At 47.4% G+C, this 24,657-nt stretch overlaps 1 protein-coding gene across 1 annotated transcript in view; it reads right to left on the minus strand.

Moving 5' to 3' along the window:
* The window catches only part of LOC141213612 (uncharacterized), an 88,837-nt gene that overhangs the window by 11,871 nt on the left and 52,309 nt on the right, over positions 1-24,657 (minus strand). Inside the window, exons 12-17 of the mRNA XM_073665220.1 lie at positions 23,908-24,065; positions 13,325-13,408; positions 13,016-13,195; positions 12,810-12,933; positions 12,629-12,726; positions 12,346-12,436 (exon numbers count right to left, since the gene is read on the minus strand). Coding sequence (XP_073521321.1) covers positions 12,346-12,436; positions 12,629-12,726; positions 12,810-12,933; positions 13,016-13,195; positions 13,325-13,408; positions 23,908-24,065 — 735 coding nt within the window. The remainder of the gene's footprint in view (positions 1-12,345; positions 12,437-12,628; positions 12,727-12,809; positions 12,934-13,015; positions 13,196-13,324; positions 13,409-23,907; positions 24,066-24,657) is intronic.

Below are 24,657 nucleotides of genomic sequence, written 5' to 3' on the forward strand. Positions count from 1 at the left end.
GAGGTGGACGATGATGAGACACAATTGCCAGAAAGTCAGGAGGAGGACCAGGGTGCGGAAGGGGAAGACGAGGTGGTGGATGATATAGTAACTGACCCAACCTGGCAGGAGGACACACAGAGCGAGGCCAGCAGCACACAGGGGGGAGGGAGGCAGAGTACCCCAACAAACAGGAAGAAGCAGTGTGGTGGCCGCAGACAGAAGGCGGGCAACCGTTCCCCGTAACACCAACACGAGTGACGTTGCCAGTACAACCGGTCAGTCTTCCAGAGTCTGGAATTTTTTTAAAGACTCTGCTGATAACCCCAAAAAGGCCATTTGTACCACCTGCCAGGCCAGCATCAGCAGGGGTGACAAAACTACCAGCCTGACCACCACCAACATGATCAGGCACATGTCAGCAAAGCACCCGACTTTGTGGGGTGAACCCCAGGGTCCACGACCAGTGTCAGCGGGTGTCACCACTGCTTCTTCCGCTGTTGTGCGTGTAAGAGAACCCCCTGTTGTGCGTGCAAGGCAAACCCCTGTCCATACTGCATGCAAAGATGCCCCCTCCTCTCAGTCTTCACTTGTTATGGCAGTTTCTCAAGAAACAGCATCAACATCCACGTCCCACTGCAGCGTTCAATTGTCCATATCCCAGACCTTTAAACAAAAGCGCAAAATCGCAGCCAACGCCCCACAGGCCACAGTCCTAAATTCGCACATTTCACGACTGCTTGTGTTGGAAATGCTGCCTTTTAGGCTGGTGGAGATGGAATCCTTCCGCAACCTTATGGCAGTGGCCGGCCCTCGTACTCGGTCCCCAGCCGACACTATTTTGCCCAGTGTGCCATCCCCGCACTACACAAGCACGTGTCCCAAAACATCTGCCGTGCCCTCAGCAACGCAGTTACTGGGAGGGTCCACCTGACAACGGACACGTGGACAAGTGCTTGTGGCCAGGGACGGTACATCTCCCTGACAGCACACTGGGTAAACATAGTGGAAGCCAGGACCCAGTCGGACCTTGGGACGGAACACATCCTCCCCACACCGAGGATTGCGGGCCCTATGTCAGTCAGAGTTGCCCCCACAGTGTATAGATCCTGCGCATCATCCTCCTCCTCCTCATGTTCAGCCTCCATCTCAGATATCACCACATCAGTTACAAGCTGGAAGCACTGCAGTACTGCCTCAGCCAAGCGGCAACAGGCTGTGCTGAAACTCATAAGCTTAGGTGATAAACCTCACACTGCTTGTGAGTTGTGGACAGCTGTGAAAGAGCAGGCAGATCTGTGGCTGAGACCACTGAACTTACATCCAGGCATGGTCATGTGTGACAATGGCCGTAACCTGGTGGCGGCGCTGAGGCGAGGCAAGATCACACATGTACCATGCCTGGCTCATGTGCTTAACCTCATGGTTCAGCGGTTTCTTAAATCGTACCCCGAGTTGCCAGATATGCTTGTCAAAGTACGCCTCCTGTCAGCTCATTTTCGCAAGTCAGTTACAGCTTCCGCCGCCCTTGCTGTGTTGCAGCAGCGTTTGAAGCTTCCGTCACACCGACTGGTGTGTGATGTCCCCACACGTTGGAACTCTACTTGTCTGTCTTTTGCAACGCTCTCTGCAGAGAATTAAAGAGGAGGCATTGCAGCCAGAGTATGATGAGATGGATCAAGAAGCCATAGCGATCGATTACACACAGCCCAGCCTCATCTCATCCCAACGTGCATTGGGGGACAATGAGGGAGAGGAGGAGGAGGAAGAACAGGAGCTGGTATCATGCTCTGTAGACGGTAGTACCTGTACAACTGTCATACCGTCGGTTCAGCGTGGGTGGCCTGAGGACAGGGGGGAGGAGGAGGACAGCATGGTCAGTCATCATCTTGGTGAGGACACGGATATCTTGCCCGTTACCAGTCTGTCACGCATGGCTGACTTTATTTTACGCTGCCTTAATCGTGACCCTCGTGTTGTCAAAATGTTGGGTGACAGTCATTACTGGTTGGTGACTCTTTTAGACCCCTGCTACAAGGAGAACTTTCACTCTCTTATTCCTGAGGTGGAGAGGTCTACAAAAATGGGGCAGTACCAGAAGGCCCTTGCTGCAGAACTGTTAAAAAAATTCCCATCTGAACACGCTAGTGGCAGAGGTCACAGTTCGTTGCCCAACCAAGGTGTACAGGCGAGAGAGACGCAACTCCAATCCAGCAGAGGCAGGGGAACACTGTCAACATTCTGGGAGAGTTTTCTCAGACCCTCCCTTCGGACAGGCCCTAAGGCGCGGGGTACTCTCACAAGGAGTGGAAAGTTTCAAAAGATGGTGAGGGAGTAACTTGCCGACCGTACCAGCGTCCTCTGTGAATTCTCTGTGCCTTTTAATTATTGGGTATCCAAGCTGGACACTTGGAATGAACTCGCTCTGTACGCCTTGGAGGTCCTGGCCTGCCCTGCTGCTAGCGTGTTATCGGAGCGTGTTTCTAGTGTCGCTGGTGGAATTATAACTGATAAGCGCACTCACCTGTCAACTGAAAATGCTGACAAGCTGACCCTTATCAAAATGAACAAGGGCTGGATTGGGCCAGACTTCTCATCACCACCAAATGACAGCAGAGTAACATAAAGTCAAATCCACTGTGTTATTTCGGGAGGTGTATTCACATGCACCGCTTCACATCCACACATGGGTATACGCTTCCTCACTTCGGCTGTTTTATGCTCTTCTCCTTATCCTCAGCCTCCACCACCACTATACCACCAGGGTGACCGTGGTCCGTGTTGCCAGCATTGCAAGTTCTTACGTCCTTATTTTTGGCAGCTTTTGCTTGGAAGGCATAAGCAAAGACTATGGGAGACCCACTCCCCAATAATGGGGATAATGTTTGTAATATGCTGTACTGCATGGCTCTTGTAAGGGGCATTGCAAGTTCCTCCATCCTAATTTTTGGCAGCTTTTGCTTGGAAGGCATAAGCAAAGACTATGGGAGACCCACTCCCCCATAATGGGAATAATGTTTGTAATATGCTGTACTGCATGGCTCTTGTAAGGGGCATTGCAAGTTCCTCCGTCCTAATTTTTGGCAGCTTTTGCTTGGAAGGCATAAGCAAAGACTATGGGAGACCCACTCCCCAATAATGGGAATAATGTTTGTAAGATGCTGTACTGCATGGCTCTTGTAAGGGGCATTGCAAGTTCCTCTGTCCTAATTTTTGGCAGCTTTTGCTTGGAAGGCATAGGCAAATACTATGGAAGACCAACTCCCCAATAATGGGAATACTGTTTTTAAGATGCTGTACTGCATGGCTCTTGTTTGCCAGCATTGCAAATTCCTCCGTCCTAATTTTTGGCAGCTTTTGATCCGAAGGCATAGGCAAAGACTATCGGAGACCCACTCCCCAATAATGGGAATAATGTTTTTAAGATGCTGTACTGCATGACTCTTGTTTGCCAGCATTGCAAGTTCCTCTGTCCTAATTTTTGGCAGCTTTTGCTTGGAAGGCATAGGCAAAGACTATGGGAGACCCACTCCCCAATAATGGGAATAATGTTTTTAAGATGCTGTACTGCATGGCTTTTGTAAGGGGCATTAAAACCATCTTGTTAAGCTACTGTGACCTCCATGTCTCTTCCACGGCGCATTGATATTGTTTTTTTATTCCACTGCGACCTCCACCACTCTTCCAGGGGGCATTAAAACCGTCTTGTTAAGCTACTGTGACCTCCACATCTCTTCCAAGGGGCATTAAAACCGTCTTGTTAAACCACTGTGACCTCCACGTCTCTTCCAAGGGGCATTAAAACCATCTTGTTAAACCACTGTGACCTCCACGTCTCTTCCAAGGGGCATTAAAACTATCTTGTTAAACCACTGTGACCTCCACGTCTCTTCCAAGGGGCATTAAAACCGTCTTGTTAAGCTACTGTGACCTCCACGTCTCTTCCAAGGGGCATTAAAACCGTCTTGTTAAACCACTGTGACCTCCACGTCTCTTCCAAGGGGCATTAAAACTGTCTTGTTAAACCACTGCGACCTCCACGTCTCTTCCAAGGGGCATTAAAACTGTCTTGTTAAACCACTGCGACCTCCACCAATCTTCCAAGGGGCATTAAAACCGTCTTGTTAAGCTACTGTGACCTTCACGTCTCTTCCAAGGGGCATTAAAACCGTCTTGTTAAACCACTGTGACCTCTACGTCTCTTCCAAGGGGCATTAAAACCGTCTTGTTAGACTACTGCGACCTTCACCAATCTTCCAAGGGGCATTAAAACCGTCTTGTTAGACTACTGCGACCTCCACCAATCTTCCAAGGGGCATTAAAACTGTCTTGTTAAATCACTCTGAACTCCACAGCTCTTCCAAGGGGCATTGATATTGTCTTTTCATTCCACTGCGACCTCCACCACTCTTCCAAGGGGCATTAAAACCGTCTTGTTAAGCTACTGTGACCTCCACGTCTCTTCCCCACGGCGCATTGATATTGTTTTTTATTCCACTGCGACCTCCACCACACTTCCAAGGGGCATTAAAACCGTCTTGTTAAACCACTGTGACCTCCACGTCTCTTCCAAGGGGCATTAAAACCGTCTTGGTAAACCACTGTAATCACGTCTCTTCCAAGGGGCATTAAAACCATCTTGTTAAACCACTGTGACCTCCACGTCTCTTCCAAGGGGCATTAAAACTGTCTTGTTAAACCACCGTGACCTCCACCACTCTTCCAAGGGGCATTAAAACCGTCTTGTTAAGCTACTGTGACCTCCACGTCTCTTCCAAGGGGCATTAAATCCGTTTTGTTAAACCACTGTGACCTCCACGTCTCTTCCAAGGGGCATTAAAACAGTCTTGTTAAACCACTGCGACCTCCACCAATCTTCCAAGGGGCATTAAAACCGTCTTGTTAAGCTACTGTGACCTCCACGTCTCTTCCAAGGGGCATTAAAACCGTCTTGTTAAACCACTGTGACCTCCACGTCTCTTCCAAGGGGCATTAAAACCGTCTTGTTAAACCACTCTGAACTCCACAGCTCTTCCAAGGGGCATTGATATTGTCTTTTTAATCAGCTGCGACCTCCACCACTCTTCCAAGGGGCATTAAAACCGTCTTGTTAAACCACGTTGAACTCCACAGCTCTTCCAAGGGGCATTGAAATGTTGTTTTTAATTACCTCTAACCTCCACGACTCTTCCAACGGGCATTGCATTTCCTCCTAATTTTAGTCAGCTTTTGCTTTTCAATGCATGGGCGAAAACTAAGGGAGACCCACTCCCCAATAATGGGTAGAAGGTTTTTAGCACGCTGTAATCCACGTCTGTTTCAAGGGGCATTGCAGTTTCTCATAATTTTTGGAAAGCCTTCCATTCACTGCTTAGGCCAACAGTGTACAGGAGATACAGTTGCTATAAATGGAAAAAAGGTTTAGTTAAGGCCCTCTGACCTCCATGTCACTTCCATGGGGCATTGGAGTGCCTCGAAATTTTTGGTAGGCATTGCACTCACTGTATGCCCTATAACTGTGTAGCCGAACAGCTCCTTTTGGTACAGAAACATATCCTACAAGACATGTGTGGTTGACTGGCCTGATATTGATGTGAATGGTCCCTGTTCCTCCTGCTCTTTCTCCTTTGCCACCACCTCAACAGGCTGAACAGGCAGGGAGCTGGATAACAGTTAGGAGGGATAGAGGGAAGAAGTATAGGAAGGCTGGTTCAGAACCGGCATTATTGGAGCACGACAGATCCTCTGACCGCCGGGGGAGTGTATGCTCCAGTAATGAGGGGGAGGGGGAAGTGTAGGGCAGGCAAGACAGGTTCTGGTAGTGGGTGACTCTATTATTAGGGGGACAGACAGGGCAATCTGTCACAAAGACCGGGATCGCCGAATGGTGTGCTGTCTCCCTGGCGCTCGAGTCCGGCACATCGCGGATCGGGTTGACAGGTTACTGGGTGGGGCTGGCGAAGACCCAGCGGTCATGGTCCACATCGGCACCAATGACAAAGTGAGTGGTAGATGGAGGGTCCTTAAAAATGATTTCAGGGACCTAGGTAGGAAGCTTAGGGCAAGGACCTCCACGGTAGTTTTCTCAGAAATACTACCAACCCCGCGAGCCACACAGGAGCGCGAACGGGAAGTTAGGGAGGTGAATAAGTGGCTAAAGAGTTGGTGCAAGGCAGAAGGGTTTGGGTTCATGGAGAACTGGGCCGACTTCGCGGTCGGCTACAGGCTCTACCGTAGGGACGGGCTGCACCTCAATGGGGAGGGTGCAGCGGTGCTGGGGAAGAAGATGGCTAATAGGTTGGAGGAGTTTGTAAACTAGAGACGGGGGGGGGGGGACCAAGGAAATAGGTGGGATGTGGGATGTGAGGCAAGCAAGGGGGAAGGGGAGAAGTGAATATAATGAGGGTGGAGAGGGGGGTGGGGATAGTACAGTTAGATCGTTAGAGAAGAATAGGATGCTAAATAACCCCAAAGTTTTATCTTGCATGCTGACCAACGCAAGAAGCCTGACCAATAAGGCGGATGAGCTGCAGGCGCTTATATCGGAGGAGAGGTATGACATCGTAGGTATAACAGAGACTTGGCTAGACGATAGCTACGACTGGGCGGTAAATTTATTAGATTATAGTTTATTTAGAAGGGACCGGAAACAGGGGAAAGGCGGAGGAGTCTGCTTATATGTAAAGTCATGTCTAAAACCCAGACTAAGGGAAGATATAGGAGAGGGAGAAGAGGGGGTCGAGTCCATGTGGGTAGAGATAGAGGGAACTAAAAATATTAATAAAATATTACTGGGGGTCTGCTATAAGCCACCAAATATAACAGAGGGAATGAGAATCTGCTATTAGGACAAATAGACAAAGTAGCAAAACATAATGAAGTGATTGTAATGGGGGATTTCAACTACCCGGATATTGACTGGGAAACAGAAACCTGTAGATCTCAGAAAGGAAAAAGGTTCTTGACAAATATTAAGGATAATTATCTCTCCCAACTAGTGCAGGAACCAACGAGAGGGAAGGCCGTGTTGGACTTAATATTGACTAATAGGCCTGATAGAATAACTGAGGTACAGATAGGGGGGCACCTAGGTAATAGCGACCATAATATTATCGACTTCAAAATGCCCTTCAGTAGGGTTATTAACTTTAGGAGGGCGAAGTTTGATCAGCTGAAAGAAAGCCTTCAACTTATTGACTGGGACAAAGTTCTTAATCAAAGGAATACGAATAGTAAATGGGAAACCTTCAAAAGAATTCTGAATACTCAGTGCGAGAGGTATATACCGTATGGGAATAAAAGGGCCAGAAATAAGAGGAAACCAATATGGTTGAACAAGAACGTAAAAGGGGCGTTAAATAGCAAAAAAGAGGCATTCAAGAGATTAAAACAGGAAAACAGTAAGGAGGCACTAATGTGTTACAAGGAAAAAACGAGAACCTGTAAAAAACAAATAAAAATAGCGAAGGAGGAAACAGAGAAACGTATTGCTAGGGAAAGTAGATCAAATCCCAAACTGTTCTTTACGTATATAAATAGTAAAAGGATTAAATCGGATAATATTGGACCGATAAAAAGTGAGGAAGGCAAAATCATAGAGAAAGATGAGGATAAAGCTAATCTATTAAATAATTTTTTTTTCGACAACTTTCACAAAGGAAATCGAACTAACAGGAGAAATGAGAAGTGACAAACTTAATCCTCCACTAAGTATGACAAATCTAACCCAAGTTGGGGTACAGAAACGCCTCAGTAACATTAAAATAAACAAATCACCAGGACCTGATGGCATACACCCACGGGTACTAAGGGAACTAAGTAATGTGATAGACAGACCGTTATATCTTATATTTAAGGACTCTGTTGAGACTGGGTCTGTACCACTTGATTGGAGACAGGCGAATGTAGTGCCAATATTCAAAAAGGGAGCGAAAAGTGACGCCGGAAACTATCGGCCGGTGAGTCTGACGTCCGTTGTGGGCAAAATTTTTGAAAGCTTAATTAAAGAAGCAATTACGGAGCATCTTGATGCTAATAATCTTTTAATCCCGAACCAACATGGATTCATGAGGAATCGCTCCTGCCAAACAAACCTGATTGACTTCTACGAGGAGGTTAGCTCTCGAGTAGATCAGGGGGAACCAGTGGATGTCGTGTATCTCGACTTCTCAAAAGCGTTCGATAGCGTGCCACATAATAGGTTGGTATACAAAATGAGAATGATGGGGCTGGGGGAAAATGTCTGCAAGTGGGTAGCTAACTGGCTAAAGGATAGAAGGCAGAGGGTGGTTATAAATGGAATATACTCAGATTGGGTAAGCGTCACTAGTGGGGTACCACAGGGGTCTGTACTAGGCCCAATGTTATTTAATATCTTTATTAACGACATAGTCAACGGGATAAATAGTAAAATATCAATATTTGCAGATGACACAAAGTTATGTAAGACAATTAATACAAAAGAGGACAGTGCAGACCTACAGAGGGATTTGGATAAGCTGGGTAGGTGGAGCATTAAATGGCAAATGAGGTTTAACGAGGAGAAATGTAAGGTCATACATATGGGAAGGAAAAATGGAAGTCACCAGTACTCATTGAATGGGAAATCATTGGGGAATTCAGAGATGGAGAAGGACTTGGGCATCTTGATTGATAGCAAACTAAATTGGAGTGCCCAAAGTCAGGCCGCTGCTGTAAGGGCAAACAGGGTAATGGGATGTATCAGAAGAGGTATAGCTGCAAAGGATGAGAACATTGTTCTTCCACTGTACAAAGCACTGGTCAGACCACACTTGGAATACTGTGCTCAGTTATGGGCCCCAATATATAGAAAGGATATAAATGAGCTTGAAAAGGTACAAAGGAGGGCAACAAAATTAATAAAGGGAATGGAGGGACTGCAATACCCAGAGAGGTTGGCAAAACTAGGACTATTCAGCCTGGAAAAGAGAAGGTTGAGGGGGGACATAATAAATGTGTACAAATATGTTAGGGGACAGTATAGAGATCTTGCCCGGGATTTGTTCAAAAGGAGGGATATTACGGTAACAAGAGGGCCCTCACTAAGACTGGAAGAGAAAAGGTTTCAGCACCAGCATAGGAAGGGGTTCTTTACGGTAAGAGCAGTGAGAATATGGAATTCACTGAGTGAGGAGACGGTAATGTCGGATTCACCACCAGTTCAAGCGGGGACTGGATGCATTTCTAGATACCAGGCAGATTTCAGCATATACTTAAAAATAAAATAAAATAGTAGGTTGATACAGGGATTTATTCTGACTGCTGGTTTCAGAATCGGGAGGGAATTTTTCCTCAGGTGAAGATTGGCTAAATCATTTGGGGTTTTTGCCCTCCTCTGGATCAACTTTAGCAATTACTGAACTAACATGTCGAACTTGATGGACGCAAGTCTTTATTCGGCTTTACAAACTATGTTACTATGTCATCCATCATTCATCACCTGAAGCTTTGTTTTAACGGGAGTCAGAGAACTAAGATAGTAGCAGGAAAACATCCAGCAATCCTCGGAGGAGGTAGGATATGCGCCAAAACGCTGACCACCTCAGGCCTAGCCACTACTACATACATGTGCTTTGAATTCCAAGGAACAGAAAGCTAAGGAGATGGATGGCCTCATGATCATGAATAATTTACTCGTTGTGTAGGAGGCCGAGCACTGCTGCTGTCTACCTTCTGAACCTTGTGTTGAAGCCTAAGTGACCGAGGACTCGCAATCCTCTATGACTGGAGGACGTGTTGCATCCCAGTGTGCAACTGTGTCCCGGCTTCCACAATATTAACCCAGTGTGAAGGCATCAGTGAGATGGACCATCCCTGGCCATTTTCACTTGTCCACGTGTTTGTGGTTAGGCTGTCCTTCTCACTAAATGCACTGGGGAGGGCACAGGTAATGTTTTGGTATGCACGCTTGTGTATAAGGCGCACCGGGACAAATAGGGGTGGCTGGAGACCGAGTATGGACACACGGCCGCCCCCTGGTGGCTGGGGACCGAGCGTGGACACCCGGCCGCCGGGTGGCTGGAGTCTGAGTATGGATACCAGGCCCCCTACGCAGCCATGACATGGTGGCCGGCATCTGCCTCCACATGCCAGTATGGTATTGCAGCCTGGGGGTGGGTGGGTGGCAGCTTGCACACTTACGCTTGCATTCCAAGAAAACAAAGCAGATGCTTCCTTCTATCATCATCATCATCATGCTCCTCACCTTGGCACTCTCAACTCCCCTGATGGAGAAGCCAGGGCCCACCGGAGGAGTCTAGTTCTCTGGTGGGCTCGTCCAATGCTGCCCTAAAGCAGGCCAGGCTAAGAAAAGTGTGGGGGAAGGTCCCAGGAGAAATAGGGGCGGCTGAGGACCGTTTATGGACACCCGGCCACGGTGCGGCTGGGGACGGAGTATGAACACCCGGCCGCGGGGCGTTTGGGGACCGAGCGTGGACACCCGACCGCCGGGCGGCTGGGGACTGAGTATGGATACCAGGCCGCCGACGCAGCCATGACATGGTGGCCGGCGTCTTCCTCCACATGCCTAAAAGGCCCAATTTCAAGTGCAAGCAAGCTAGCAGTATGGTATTGCAGCCTGGGGTGGGTGGCAGGCTGCATACTTGCGCTTGCATTGCAAGGAATGGGGGAGGTACAATTGAACACTGCCCTGGGAGAAGGACTTGCATGGGGATAGTTGCAAGTCTGCATCTTCTGATCACTTCTGATGGGCACATTTTTAGGCAGTGACCTGGGTGTCAGAGATGCTTCCAGGGGTCTTCCCCATGCTGTTCCCATGTCTTTTCAGCACTGTATGCATGTGTCACACAGCACATAGCCAGATAAGATTGTAAAATGTTAAAATGACATTTCCCAGTGAATGCATTTGTCACGGTTGAAAGCAATACAAAAGTTCAAAAACGCATAAAAAATGCTACTTGTGAACATAGCCCAAGGTGTGGAGGAGTATTTTTGCTTTTGGTTATTTATTTTACCTTATACACAAGTCTCTTTACCCTTTAAAGGAAGTTCCTTAACATATTTCACAGGAAAACCGTTTCAGTTTCGTTTTTGAACGTTTTATTGTGAACCCGTAAAAGTGACTTAATACCTCTGACCACGTTGTTGACAGCAGTGACCTGAGGGTCAGAAATGCTTCCTGGGGTGATCCCCATGCTGTCCCCATGACTTTTGAGCACTGTCACTATCGTTTTGGGCACTTTTTAGGCTTTCTACAGACTGCCGGGGGTGCCACCGCAAAAATGCTCAGGTCTCCCATAGACTAACATTAGGCTCGTTGCTCGGGTCGAGCACCCGAGAATCACGGTGAGCTCGGTCCGAGCTTCGAGCATTTTAGTGCTCACTCAACAATAATCACGACATAAAGTGACACATGTCAGATCTGAAAATGGGCCCTGGATAGGAACACAAAACCGGCTGCGGGAAGAGGTTAAATCAGAGTATTTTGGGCACTAACTACTGTATCCAAAAACTGACTATAGACAATAACACATCTACTGAAATGATCAAACTCAACATTCTTCATCAGTAAAAAATGAGTAACCAGTGGTGAAACCTTTCTAGGGTAATTAGAGTATGGGGCTCGTTGGCTCTTGGCAATCTAAACTATCGTAAGGGCCAATATTTTCTGTCAGATGAGTTTCAAGAAGAAATATTAGACATTGAAGGAGAACTTTTTATAATAGTTCAGAGCTGATGTGTCTTAAATTTAGACCTCGGGCATTGGGAAGATGTAATGGAGACCTTCTTTTAAAGACTAGAGAGTTACAGAGTCACATAAGTGAGTCAAGCCGATCCCACCACAATCAAACTACCATACAGTATGAACCTGTAAAAAAAGACAGAATAAAAGATATGTTATATCCGCAACAACAACATATAAATAAGTGAGAGCTTCAACACTAAACTGGAGTTTACTCCGGGAGAGTACTCATTTATGGTGGACCATTGGAGCTACTATTAGTTCTGACCATAAAAGTAGAGAAAGTATTAGTGCCCCTCGTTTCAGGAGAGATTGTGCAGTAATCTGAATTCCTTAGGATTGAAAACATTGATCAAGTGATTTTCATTTGGCTTTATAGTTTACAGATCTGAGCAGGTAACGGTCAGCGTCTCCTAATCCCAGGGGGTAGGTAGATCCTCCAGGTTGTAAGTTCTCTAGAAAAGGTCTTTCACAATTACACAAAGTAATGTGAACATTTTTGGATGGAGGAAAATGTTGTGGTCTAGAGGTAAAATGGTGATCACACAATTATGACATGGCCGAACTACACCATCGATAAAGCAGCCACAGCCGGTGACTGAGAAGAATCTGTGACTTCTCTACATTGAGTGGTAACTACTCACCTGGGTAGTCATATGTAGGAATCTCCTCTTTACACCACTCATCACCCCTCACATATGTCTCTGTAGTATTAATATGGGTCAGATTTTCACCCTGAAACAAATGTTGTAAAAGACATATAGAGAAGTCACATCTATGATCAGCTCTAATCCTGCCATTTCCACTGTCCTCATTACCCAAGTATAAAACATATAATATTGGTGGATAAAACAAGACTGAACACAAGACCTTCACAGCCATCTACATATTATAGAGGAGATCACATGACACCTTCTCTCCATCTACCTGATGATTATGAGGAATATTGGGATCTTCTTGTTTACAGTCCTGTGGAAGAAGATGAGAGGGACATCTCTCTTGTGTTGTCCTCTTACTGGATAGATCTGGTGGAAACACATACATGGACTGAATTAATTCTTTCCATACAGATAATTATAGGCCTTGTGTATTTAGTCCGGTCTATTACCTGGTGATGTGAGGGGCTGGGGAACCTCCATCATGACGTTCTTGTACAAATCTTTGTGTCCTTCTAAATACTCCCACTCCTCCATGGCGAAATAGACAGTGAAGTCCTGACAACTTATAGGAACCTGATACATACAATGATACCGTCATCCCCTGATCCCTTCATAGCATTACTGTATAATGTCCCATCATTCCCAGCAGTGTCACCTCTCCAGTCAGCAGCTCAATCATCTTGTAGGTGAGTTCTAGGATCTTCTGGTCATTGATGTCCTCATGTATCAGGGAATGAGGTGGAGGCCCTGTGATTGAGCTCAGGGGTCTTCCCCATCTCTCAGACACAGGGTCCTGACAGCGCTCACCAGAGGTCTTCTTCACTACTGTATAATCCTGATTATGGAGAGACACATTAATAAATCTCACTCCAGACATTTCCAGAGTCCTCACCTCTCCAGTTCTGTACATCTGTTATTCCCATAGATAAGAATGACGTAATGTGACGTCATCAGAATCTCTCACCTCTCCAGTAAGCCAGAAGAGGATCTCTAGGGTGAGGTGTAATATCCTCTCTGCCATCTTCGTTTTGTCTCTATCCATTCTTCTCTAGGAAAGTGATATAGATAAATTATTAGTATCTCATATTGTGGGAATCTGAGTGGATTGAAGATGAGTTGGTGTAAAATCTATAAAATTCTGTGTAATAAAAAAAAATTAATAGCATTGTGATGCTGGTATAAAGCAATAATATGGTAGAGCTCTTCATACATCTTCAGGTCATACAGAGATACCTATGTGCTATCAGTTGGGATTACGAAAGATATAAAATAATTCAGGTAATTTAACAATATAAAGAACGCAACAGTCTTTGTACAGCCTGTAAAATGTGTAGCATCGGCGTCTCTGCCCCCTGCCAGGCAGAGACGCTGTCCCTCTCACCTCCGCGCTCCCCGCCCGGCGTCCTCCGGCGCTCCTCTTCCTGCTGCTGCCGGCGCGCGCAGCTTCCCGGGCACTGTGCTTACGGTGCGCGCTCGCTCCCTCTCTCTTAAAGGGGCCGCGCACACCGTCCTAAGGAGTCCCCGGCCAATAGCTGGAGGTCCTCCCATATATAAGGCACCTCCTCCAAACTGGAGGTGCCCGAGCAATAGTTGTTGCACGGTGTACTTAACTCTGCTTCAGCCCTCAGGTCCCGCTGCTAGCCTGACTACCAGTCCTGTCCGCCAGCCTGATTTCCAGTCCTGTCCGCCAGCCTAACTTCCAGTCCTGTCCGCCAGCCTGACTTCCAGTCCTGTCCGCCAGCCTGACTTCCAGTCCAGCCCGCCAGCCTGATTACTCTCCAGCCCGACAGTCTGTCTTCCGTTCAGCCCGCCAGTCTGTCTATGGGCTCTGCCCGTCTGCTTACCTGGAAGCACCTGCCTGCTACCTGCCATGCCTACCTGGAGGCTCCGGCTTGCTACCTGCCGTACCTACCAAGGATCCTGCTTGCTACCTGCCGTGCCTACCTGGAGGCTCCTGCTTGCTACCTGCCGTGCCTACCTGGAGGCTCCTGCCCGTCACTTGCCGTGACCACCTGTCAGCCTACCTAGAGACTCCTGCCTGTCGCCTGCCGTGTCTGCTAGTCCATCTATCTGGATCACTCGTCAGCCTGCCTGCTGTGCCCATCTGCAATACCGGTCAGTCCCAACTATCTGTACCGTGGGAGTCACCTGCTCCCTTACAAGGTCATCCACAGAGTAGCACCTGGTCCCTCTGCTCGGACCCTCCCTGGTCACGGAGTCGATTGAGCCGCCGTACGACCTTGGTCGCTCCGAGTTGATACCTAGTTATGCCCCTCTGGGTCCCTCCTTGCACCGCAGCACAGAGGTTCCACCTACCGGATCTGTAACAGTTTGCTCGGGCTATGGAACCCAGTGGCCCCCAAACCCCCTTGCTTACTGACCTGTACCAGGAGGTTTCTCGTCAGAGATCCCAACAGGAAACCATCCTGAACTTCCTGCGGAATGTCAACTCCCGCCTGGACACGCTGTCTGTCCCACCTGTGTACGCCTCGAGTCGTGCGACTCCCGTTCCCGCAGCGCCGCTGCCCACCAACACCACAGCATCCAACCCAGGTCCCCGGCTCTCTGCGCCTCCTCGTTTTGGAGGTGACCCCGTCTCATGTCGGGGCTTTCTGAACCAGTGCACGCTGCACTTTGAACTTTTGGCACATCAGTTCTCCTCCGACCGGGCCAAGGTGGCGTTCATCATGTCTCACCTCACTGGGGAAGAACTGGCATGGCTTAACCCCCTATGGGAGAGAGAAGATTCCATGGTGTCTGATCTTCCAGCTTTCCTCTCTGCCTTCTGGAGGGTCTTCGATGAACCAGGACGAAGGATTTCTACTGCCTCCTCTTTGCTCCGTCTCCGCCAAGGATGTCTCACCGTGGGCCAGTATGCCATACGCTTCCGCACCCTTGCTTCTGAGCTTACCTGGGGCAATGAAGCCCTGGTGTCTATCTTCTGGGAGGGCCTTTCTGGTCGGATTAAGGACGAGTTAGCCGCCCAGGATATTCCTACCTCCCTGGATGACCTGGTGTCACTAGCTACCTGGATTGACCTCAGTTTCCAAGAACGTACTAAGGAGGTCACCTTGGAGAGAAGATTTCCTCATCTTGCTCCTATTTTCCAGAGACCTGCTTCTCAATCAGCAACTCCCCGGGCACCCTCGCCCGAACCTATGCAGATCGACCAGACCAAGATGGTCAAATCTCGCCAAGAGTCATGCCGAGCCGAGGGGAGCTGTTTCTACTGTGGCAGTAAGGAGCACTTCATTCGTTCCTGCCCGGTAAAGCCGGGAAACTCCAGTGTCTAGGACCGCTCGGAGAGGTCGTCCTAGGCAAAAGTAAACCCTCTCCTTCCCTGACTTTGTCTGTCTCTATCTCCTGGGGAGAGAACCGCTACTTTGAAGTTGCACACCTGGATTCCGGAGCTGCTGGGAACCTCATTTCCCAGTCCCTGGTAGAGAAATATCACATTCCCACCAAACCTCTGGCTGAACCATTGGCAGTCGCCTCCGTGGATGGAAGACTCCTTCCGGTGACCATCCTGCTCATCACAGAACCTATAACTCTGCAGGTGGAAATGCTGCACTCAGAGGATCTCCTTCCATGTGCTTTCCGGACTCTCTCACTCCCTATTGCTATGTCTACCCTGGCTTCAGAGACATGAACCCGTGCTGAATTGGCAATCCGGTGAAGTACACCGTTGGGGGCAGGATTGTCATAAGACCTGCCTGGTCCCGGTTCGCCCAGTTCGTCCTCCACCCACCCCGGCTAATCTACAAGGTTTACCGGCACCTTACTGGTCCTATGCAGTTGGCTTCGACAAAAAGGAAGCAGAGACACTGCCACCTCATAGGCCATATGATTGCCCGATCGACCTGTTACCCGGTGCCACTCCACCCCGTGGACGTATCTACCCGCTGTCGTCGGCAGAAACCCGGGCCATGTCGGATTACATCGAGGAGAATCTGGCCAGGGGATTCATCCAGAAATCCACCTCCCTGGCTGGAGCCGGATTTTTCTTCGTTAAAAAGAAGGATGGTTCACTACGCCCCTGTATTGACTATAGAGGACTCAACCAAATCACAGTCAAAAATAAATACCCCCTGCCGCTCATCTCCGAGTTGTTTGACCGCCTTAAGGGCACTAGGATCTTTACCAAGCTGGATCTATGTGGGGCGTATAACCTGGTCCGGATCCGTCAAGGAGACGAGTGGAAGACGGCATTCAATACCCGGGACGGTCACTATGAATACCGTGTGGTGCCCTTCTGCCTCTGCAATACTCCCGCCGTTTTCCAAGAATTAGTCAACGACATCTTCCGTGACCTCCTATATTCTTGCGTGGTGGTGTACCTGGACGACATCTCGGTCTTCTCTCCGGATCTTCCCACACACCGGAGGGATGTTCGTCAGGTCCTGCTTAGGCTCAGGCAGAATCACCTCTATGCAAAATTTGAGAAGTGCCTCTACGAGCAGACCTCTCTTCCATTCCTGGGCTATGTTATCTCCCAGACAGGTCTACGAATGGATTCTGAGAAGCTTTCTGCTGTCCTAAAGTGGCCCCGTCCGAAGGGGTTGAAGGCGATTCAGCGATTCCTGGGCTTTGCCAACTACTATCGTCACTTCATCCCACACTTCTCTTCCCAGACTGCCCCCATCTCTGCGCTCACCCGTAAGGGAGCAAATCCCAAGGAATGGCCGCCCGAAGCTGAGGAGGCCTTCCTTTCCTTAAAGCAAGCCTTCTCCTCTGCCCCAGTGCTGTACCGTCCGGACTGCAACAAACAGTTCTTCATGGAGATTGATGCTTTCTCCTCCGGAGCCGGAGCGGTGCTCACCCAAAAATCTTTATCAGGGAGAATGGTAACCTGTGGCTTCTTCTCCAAACTCTTCTCCTCGTCTGAGCGCAACTACTCCATAGGAGACCGAGAACTGTTAGTCATTAAATTGGCGCTGGAGGAGTGGCGTTATTTGCTTGAAGGGGCTCTATACCCAGTGATCATCTATGCAGATCACAAAAATCTAGCATATCTCCAGAATGCCCAAAGACTCAATCTGCGTCAGGCCCGGTGGTCTTTGTTCTTCTCCCACTTCGACTTTATCCTACATTACCACCCGGCGGACAAGAATTATAAAGCTGACGCCTTATCCCGATCCTTCCTGTCCTCCGATCAAGAGGAGGAGCCTAGGCACATCATCGACCCCTCCAAAGTGACGAATGTGGCCCCCTTGGATCTGACTCGTCTTCCACAGGTAAGACGTTTGTAGCGGTTCCAGATCGTGAGAAGGTTCTTAACTGGGGTCATTCATCTAAGCTAGCAGGCCATGCCGGTCAGAAGAAGACCTTCCTGCTCATTACCCGGCATTACTGGTGGCCTACCCTGTGCAAGGATGTGGTAGACTTCGTCTCGGCCTGTTCGTCCTGTGCCCGCAACAAAGTTCCCAGACATCTTCCAGCCGGTCGCCTCCTGCCTCTTCCCGTACCTTCTGCGCCGTGGCAGCACACTGCCATGGACTTTATTACAGATCTCCCTGTTTCTGCCGGTTGTACAGTCATTTGGGTGGTTGCCAACCGCTTTTCTAAAATGGCCCACTTCATCCCTCTGCCTGGTCTCCCGTCTGCATCGGAGCTGGCTAAGGACTTCATCCTTCATATCTTCCGTCTCCATGGCCTACCCCTCCACATTGTGTCGGATCGAGGGGTTCAGTTCACCTCACGCTTCTGGAGAGCTACGTGTAAGCTGCTGGATGTCTCCCTGGATTTCTCCTCCGCTTACCATCCACAGTCCAATGGCCAAGTGGAGCGTATCAACCAAATCCTTACCAGCTACCTCCGGCACTTTGTTAACGCTCACCATACTGATTGGGTGGAGCTCCTACCATGGGGCGAATTCTCCTACAACCATGAGAAAGAATCTACTTTTAAATCCTCATTCTTTGTGGTCTACGGTCAACTTCCCCGGATTCTGTTTCCCATCTCCGCCTCGGTGGACAACCCTGCCACGGAGTCTCTAGTCAGCGAATTCTCCACCATTTGGGAAAATACTAGGTCCGCACTTCTTCAGTCCTCTGAGCGCATGAAGAAACATGCTGACAAGAGATGTCTGGATCCGCCTCAATTCCGTCCGGGAGATAAAGTCTGGCTCTCTTCCAAACATGTCCGGCTCAAAATACCCTCCTATAAGTTGGGTCCTCAGTTCATTGGTCCATTTGAAGTCCTCAAAAAAATCAACCCAGTGGCCTACAAGTTAAAACTCCCGGCCACCTTGCGGATTCCCAACTCCTTCCATGTATCTCTCCTCAAACCAGTTGTGTTTAATTCTTCTTCCAACAATCCAGGTGCTCCCCCTGCTCCGGTTTCCACTGAGGACGTTTTTGAGGTAGAGAACATTCTGGCCACCAAGAGGGTAAGAGGAAAAACGTTTTTTCTGATGGATTGGAAGGGGTTTGGCCCAGAGGAGAGAACTTGGGAACCCAGGGAGAACATTCATGCCCCACTTCTCCTTAAAAAATTTCTTTCTGGCCTAAAAAAGAGGGGGCGTAGAGGGGGGGGGGTACTGTAGCATCGGAGTCTCTGCCCCTGCCAGGCAGAGACGCCGTCCCTCTCACCTCCGCGCTCCCTGTCTGGCGTCCTCCGGCGCTCCTCTTCCTGCTGCTGCTGGGGCGCGCAGCTTCCCGGGCACTGTGCTTAGGGCGCGCACTCGCTCCCTCTCTATTAAAGGGGCCGCGCGTGCCGTCTTAAGGAGTCCCCGGTCCTCCCATATATAAGGCACCTCCTCCAAAATGGAGGTGCCCGAGAAATAATTGTTTCACAGTGTACTTACCTCTGCTTCAGCCCTCAGGTCCCGCTGCTAGCCTGACTACTAGTCCTGTCTGCCAGCCTGATTTCCAGTCCTGTCCACCAGCCTGACGTCCAGTTCTGTCCGCCAGCCTGACTTCCAGTCCTGTCCGCCAGCCTGACTTCCAGTCCTGTCCGCCAGCCTGACTTCCAGTCCAGCCCGCCAGCCTGATTACTCTCCAGCCCGACAGTCTGTCTTCTGTTCATCCCGCCAGTCTGTCTATGGGCTCTGCCCATCTGCTTACCTGGAAGCACCTGCCTGCTATCAGCCGTGCCTACCTGGAGGCTCCTGCTTGCTACCTGCCGTGCCTACCAAGGCTCCTGCTTGCTACCTGCCGTGCCTACCTGGAGGCTCCTGCTTGCTACCTGCCGTGCCTACCTGGAGGCTCCTGCCCGCCACTTGCCGTGACCACCTGTCAGCCTACCTAGAGACTCTTGCCTGTCGCCTGCCGTGTCTGCCAGTCCATCTATCCGGATCACTCGTCAGCCTGCCTGCTGTGCCCATCTGCAATACCGGTCAGTCCCAACTATCTGTACCGTGGGAGTCACCTGCTCCCTTACAAGGTCATCCACAGAGTAGCACCTGGTCCCTCTGCTCGGACCCTCCCTGGTCACAGAGTCGATTGAGCCGCCGTACGACCTTGGTCGCTCCGAGTTGATACCTAGTTACGCCCCTCTGGGTCCCTCCTTGCACCGCAGCACAGAGGTTCCACCTCCCGGATCCGTAACAATATTTTAATGGTTTATTTGTACACATCTCACCACTCCATGATAAGTTCTAGAAAGAAGAGGTCTTCTAACTCTACCGCCTACTCTACACTGTGTGCACGATTATTTGTATTTTTGATGATTACCTTTATTATTTAACATCTCCAGTGCTGTTGGTCAATTCAAAGGGTAATAAACCTGAATATTTAAGAAAGTAAAAGTGAGGTGTTGTCTTAGGAGAATATCTCTGTGTCCAGAATTATTATGCAACTATGTGAAAAATGTAAATTTTCCATCTTTATTGTTTATTTTCATCTGGTATAGTGAGGATAAGAACCAAACAACTCAATGTCCAAAAATACATTTCTGACATTTAATAAAAATATAACAGTGACCAATATATCCACCATTCTTTTCAATACCAGTGATAAGCCATCCATCCATGGAGTCCATTAGTTTCTTAATCTGTTGACGATCATCTTTGTGGGCAGCACCAACCATAGTCCCAGACACTGATCACAGAGGGGACTGTTTTCCTTCACCATAAATATCGAGTTTAAGAAAAGCTCGAAAGTTCACTCTACGGTTTAGGTCCAATGAGGAAAAGGCCATTTCAATATGTCATTATTTTTTAATCTTTAAGACCTTTTCGACACCGAGCAGTCAAGACTTTGATGCTGTGATTGAGAATTGTCCTGCAGAACAATACTGTTTTTTTTTTTTGAAAGATGAAGATTTTTCTGTACCTCTGCTTAAAGTGTCTTCTAAAAACTGGCAGGGGGTTTGGGAGTTGATTTTACACCTAATTGTAACTTGAAAATGTCCAACTAGTTCATCTGTAATAATACCAGCATACCAGTCGAAGTTGAGGTCTGTGCCTATTACTGATCCAGCCACGGGTCCATCCATCTGGTCCGTCAAGAGTCACTTTCAGCAGTCCATAAAACCTTTGAAAAATCTGTCTTCTGATATTTCTTGGCCAAGTCTTTTCTTGTGTCTTGTTCAGTGGTGGTCGGTATTCAGCCTTAGCCTTGTCTCTGAGCACTGAACATCTTGTACTTCTGGGCCTCCAGGGAGGCTGCTGTTCTGGAATACAATAGCACTGGAGGATAATATATTCCTGGTTGCTTCACATTTGAGTCTTCTGAAATCTTTTGCAGTTAATGCTATTCTTTTTTTTTCTTTTGTGACCCTATACACTTTTGAAGGTTCTGTGATCACATCCAATATTTGAGCAATTTAAGGAGTGCTGCATCCCTCTGTAAGACTTAACCATTTTTGAGTTTTTATAGTCAGTTAAAACTCTTTTTGGCCCATTTTGCCTGAGAAAAATAAGCTGCCTAATAATTGCACCCCCCTGATAAAGGGTTTCAATATCCATAGGCCACACACCCATGAAAAATCCATAACTCTAACAGGCTAATTAAGGTCTGAAACCTTGGTCAAAGTTATCTAAGCACACAAATCTCAAAGAATGCCTAAACTTTTGCATCGGCTCATTTTCCTTTTTCTAATTTTTAAAATGTAAAAAAATTACAATATATTTTTTTCTTTTGTTTAATATACAAAGGAAATGTGTCATCTTTAACTTTAGGCATTTCAGAGATCATTTAATATTCAACTTGCTTAACTGTTCTCAATAACAGTAATTTTGACCACGGGTGCACAAACTTTTACATGCCACTGTATGCACACTTACAGTAAATATATACAGCTCTACTAAATATACACATTTGCATACACATACACTATATATACACACATGACCCCATTTTGTAATTCTTTTAAGGTCATGTGATTGATTACATGATCTGAAAGGTCCTTGAGCTAGTCGGGTCGAAGGTTCTTCAGCTGCTCACTCAGGATGTGCAGACTCAGTGCAGGTCCCAGTACCTTCCTCTCCTGCTCTGCACCAATCAGTCAGATAAGTGTGGAGCTGTTCTTTCAGTGATGAGGAAGGACACTGTCTCATTGTTCTCCTCTGTCACAGAAATCTGTCTCCAGTCTACAAGACGCTCTCAATTATTAGCAAGATTTTTTTCTTGCTAATAGTGTGTCTTATAGTCCAAAAAATACAGTCAGTTTAAAGTGATATCTCATTTATTTATACTGTTTTTGTACAGTTTGACAATAACATATATAGTTTCCCTCCCCGTCTGAGTTGTTTTTGATGGTCAACAAGATACGATTTTCCAGAAAATCATTTTCACACTCTAGGTATGATAATGACTAGTCTCTATGTGGGATTTTTGATGTTTAAAGGGTTGTCCACTACATTGACAACCCCTTTTCATTCCTCATGTTTGATCCTGTTAAAATAAAAACAATTACACACTTACTTACACTTTCCAATCCAGCGGTGACAGCATTTACATTCCCAAGGCTCATGTGAGGTAATTTTGAGCCTTGCACCCAATCAGTGCTGGCGTTACTGTCCCGACCTTCAAACAAATCAAACATTAAGAGGAAGTCGGAGCGCAGTTGCAGCCCTGGCTTCCTTTTGATGTTCAACACGTCCGAAGGCAGAGACGTTGAAGCCGATTGAAGCCGATTTGGGGCAGGACTTGTGTGATGAAGCAACCTCACATAAGCCCGAGAATGCAAGTCTCAAAACCACAAGAACGGTGCTGACACGGAAGGTGATTTCCCACAATCTAAACATTAAAAAGGCTTCTCCCCTGTGTGGGTTCTCCAGTGGCTATCAATATGCCCTTTCTGGTTAAAACACTTCCCACATTCTGATCATGAATAAGGCTTCTCACCTGTGTGAGTTCTCTGGTGCTTATCAAAATATGATTTATCGTTAAAACACTTCCCACATTCTGAACATGAATAAGGCTTCTCCCCTGTGTGAGTTCGCTGGTGCGCAACAAGACGTGATTTGTGGTTAAAACATTTCCCACAATCTGAACAGGAAAAAGGCTTCTCCCCCGTGTGGGTTCTCCAGTGGCTATCAAGATGCCCTTTCTGGTTAAAACATTTCCCACATTCTGAACATGAATAAGGCTTCTCACCTGTGTGAGTTCTCTGGTGCTTATCAAAATATGATTTATCGTTAAAACACTTCCCACATTCGGAACATGAATAAGGCTTCTCCCCTGTGTGAGTTCTCTGATGCTTAACAAAATTTGATTTGTGGTTAAAACATTTCCCACATTCTGAACAGGAAAAAGGCTTTTCCCCCGTGTGGGTTCTCCAGTGGCTATCAAGATGCCCTTTCTGGTTAAAGCACTTACCACATTCTGAACATGAATAAGGCTTCTCACCTGTGTGACTTCTCTGGTGCTTAGCAAAATAAGATTTATCGTTAAAACACTTCCCACATTCTGAACATGAATAAGGCTTCTCCCCTGTGTGAGTTCTCTGGTGCTTAACACAATTTGATTTGTGGTTAAAACATTTCCCACATTCTGAACAGGAAAAAGGCTTCTCCCCCGTGTGGGTTCTCCAGTGGCTATCAAGATGTCCTTTCTGGTTAAAACACTTACCACATTCTGAACATGAATAAGGGTTCTCACCCGTATGGGTTCTCTGATGCTTATCAAAATATGATTTATCGTTAAAACACTTCCCACATTCTGAACATGAATAAGGCTTCTCACCTGTGTGAGTTCTCCGGTGCTTAACAAAGTATGATTTATCGTTAAAACATTTCCCACATTCTGAACATGAATAACGCTTCTCACCTCCGTGAGTTTTCTGGTGTATTACAAGATTACTTTTCCGGTTAAAACATTTCTCACATTCTGCACAGGAAAAAGGCTTCTCCCCTGTGTGGGTTCTCTCATGCCTTACAAGATTTGATTTCTGCCTAAAACATTTCCCACACTTGAAGCAAGAAAATCTATTTTCTGCTTTGTGAATTTTTTGATGTTTAGGAAAACACTTTTGGAGAGGAAAACTATTCCCATATTCTGAGCGTGAAAATTTCGTCTTTGCTTTAGGAGCAATTTGTTTTTTAATGCTTATTTTGTGACTTTGATTTTCCTTAGTAGTTGGCAATGAATCTGAAGACAGGACCTGTTTCAAAGGATCAGATGACAGATTTTTGCTGTGAAGGAATGATGGTACATCTGGAGTAATGGCATTCACTTCAATTGTATTCTGTTGGATCTCAAGAACATCTGATTTAAAAATTGAAGATACCAGCTGTCCCTCTGATCTCCTGGTACAGTCATCTGCCAAGAATAAAACCAATTATTATTTTTGAACAAAAAATATCCTTGAATTTTATATTTTTGAACATTTCTAATTTAAACTCTCTGTAAAAATAGCAAGTTATGTAAATTTATAGAATTATTCACTAAGACAATGACAGTTCATAGTCTAATAAGAAACTGTGAAGACCCGGGGTCTTCCATGGTCATAATACTACTCAGACAACACATGTTGAGGGTAAAACCACCAAACGGACAATAAACACATAGAACAGTCCCGGCAAATACCCAAGATGGTGCAAAATTACACAGTCTCACTCTTCCGCTGGCCCGCCTGGGAGTAGAACAACTACGACTTTGGAACTTCCAGGCCCAACTACCTCAACCAGTGGCCCCCCGCTTTTGGCAGGCCCCCACACAGAGGAGGTAGCGGCAAGCTTAGGAAGCTGATAGTCCATTGAGCTACAAGGCCAGGGGACATGAAGGTCCCACTCTGGTCTCTGAGAGTTTCCATGGGGCCAGATGACCGGCAGATCCCAATATGGCTTCTTCGAATGTCTCCATGGGTTCCAGGCGACTGGAGGGTCTCAACTGGAAACCCCAAACAACATAT

This window comes from Phyllobates terribilis, unplaced genomic scaffold (assembly GCF_046119375.1).
Source record: "Phyllobates terribilis strain yellow unplaced genomic scaffold, ASM4611937v1 Scaffold_200__1_contigs__length_3551848, whole genome shotgun sequence".
Taxonomy (NCBI): Eukaryota; Metazoa; Chordata; class Amphibia; order Anura; family Dendrobatidae; genus Phyllobates; species Phyllobates terribilis.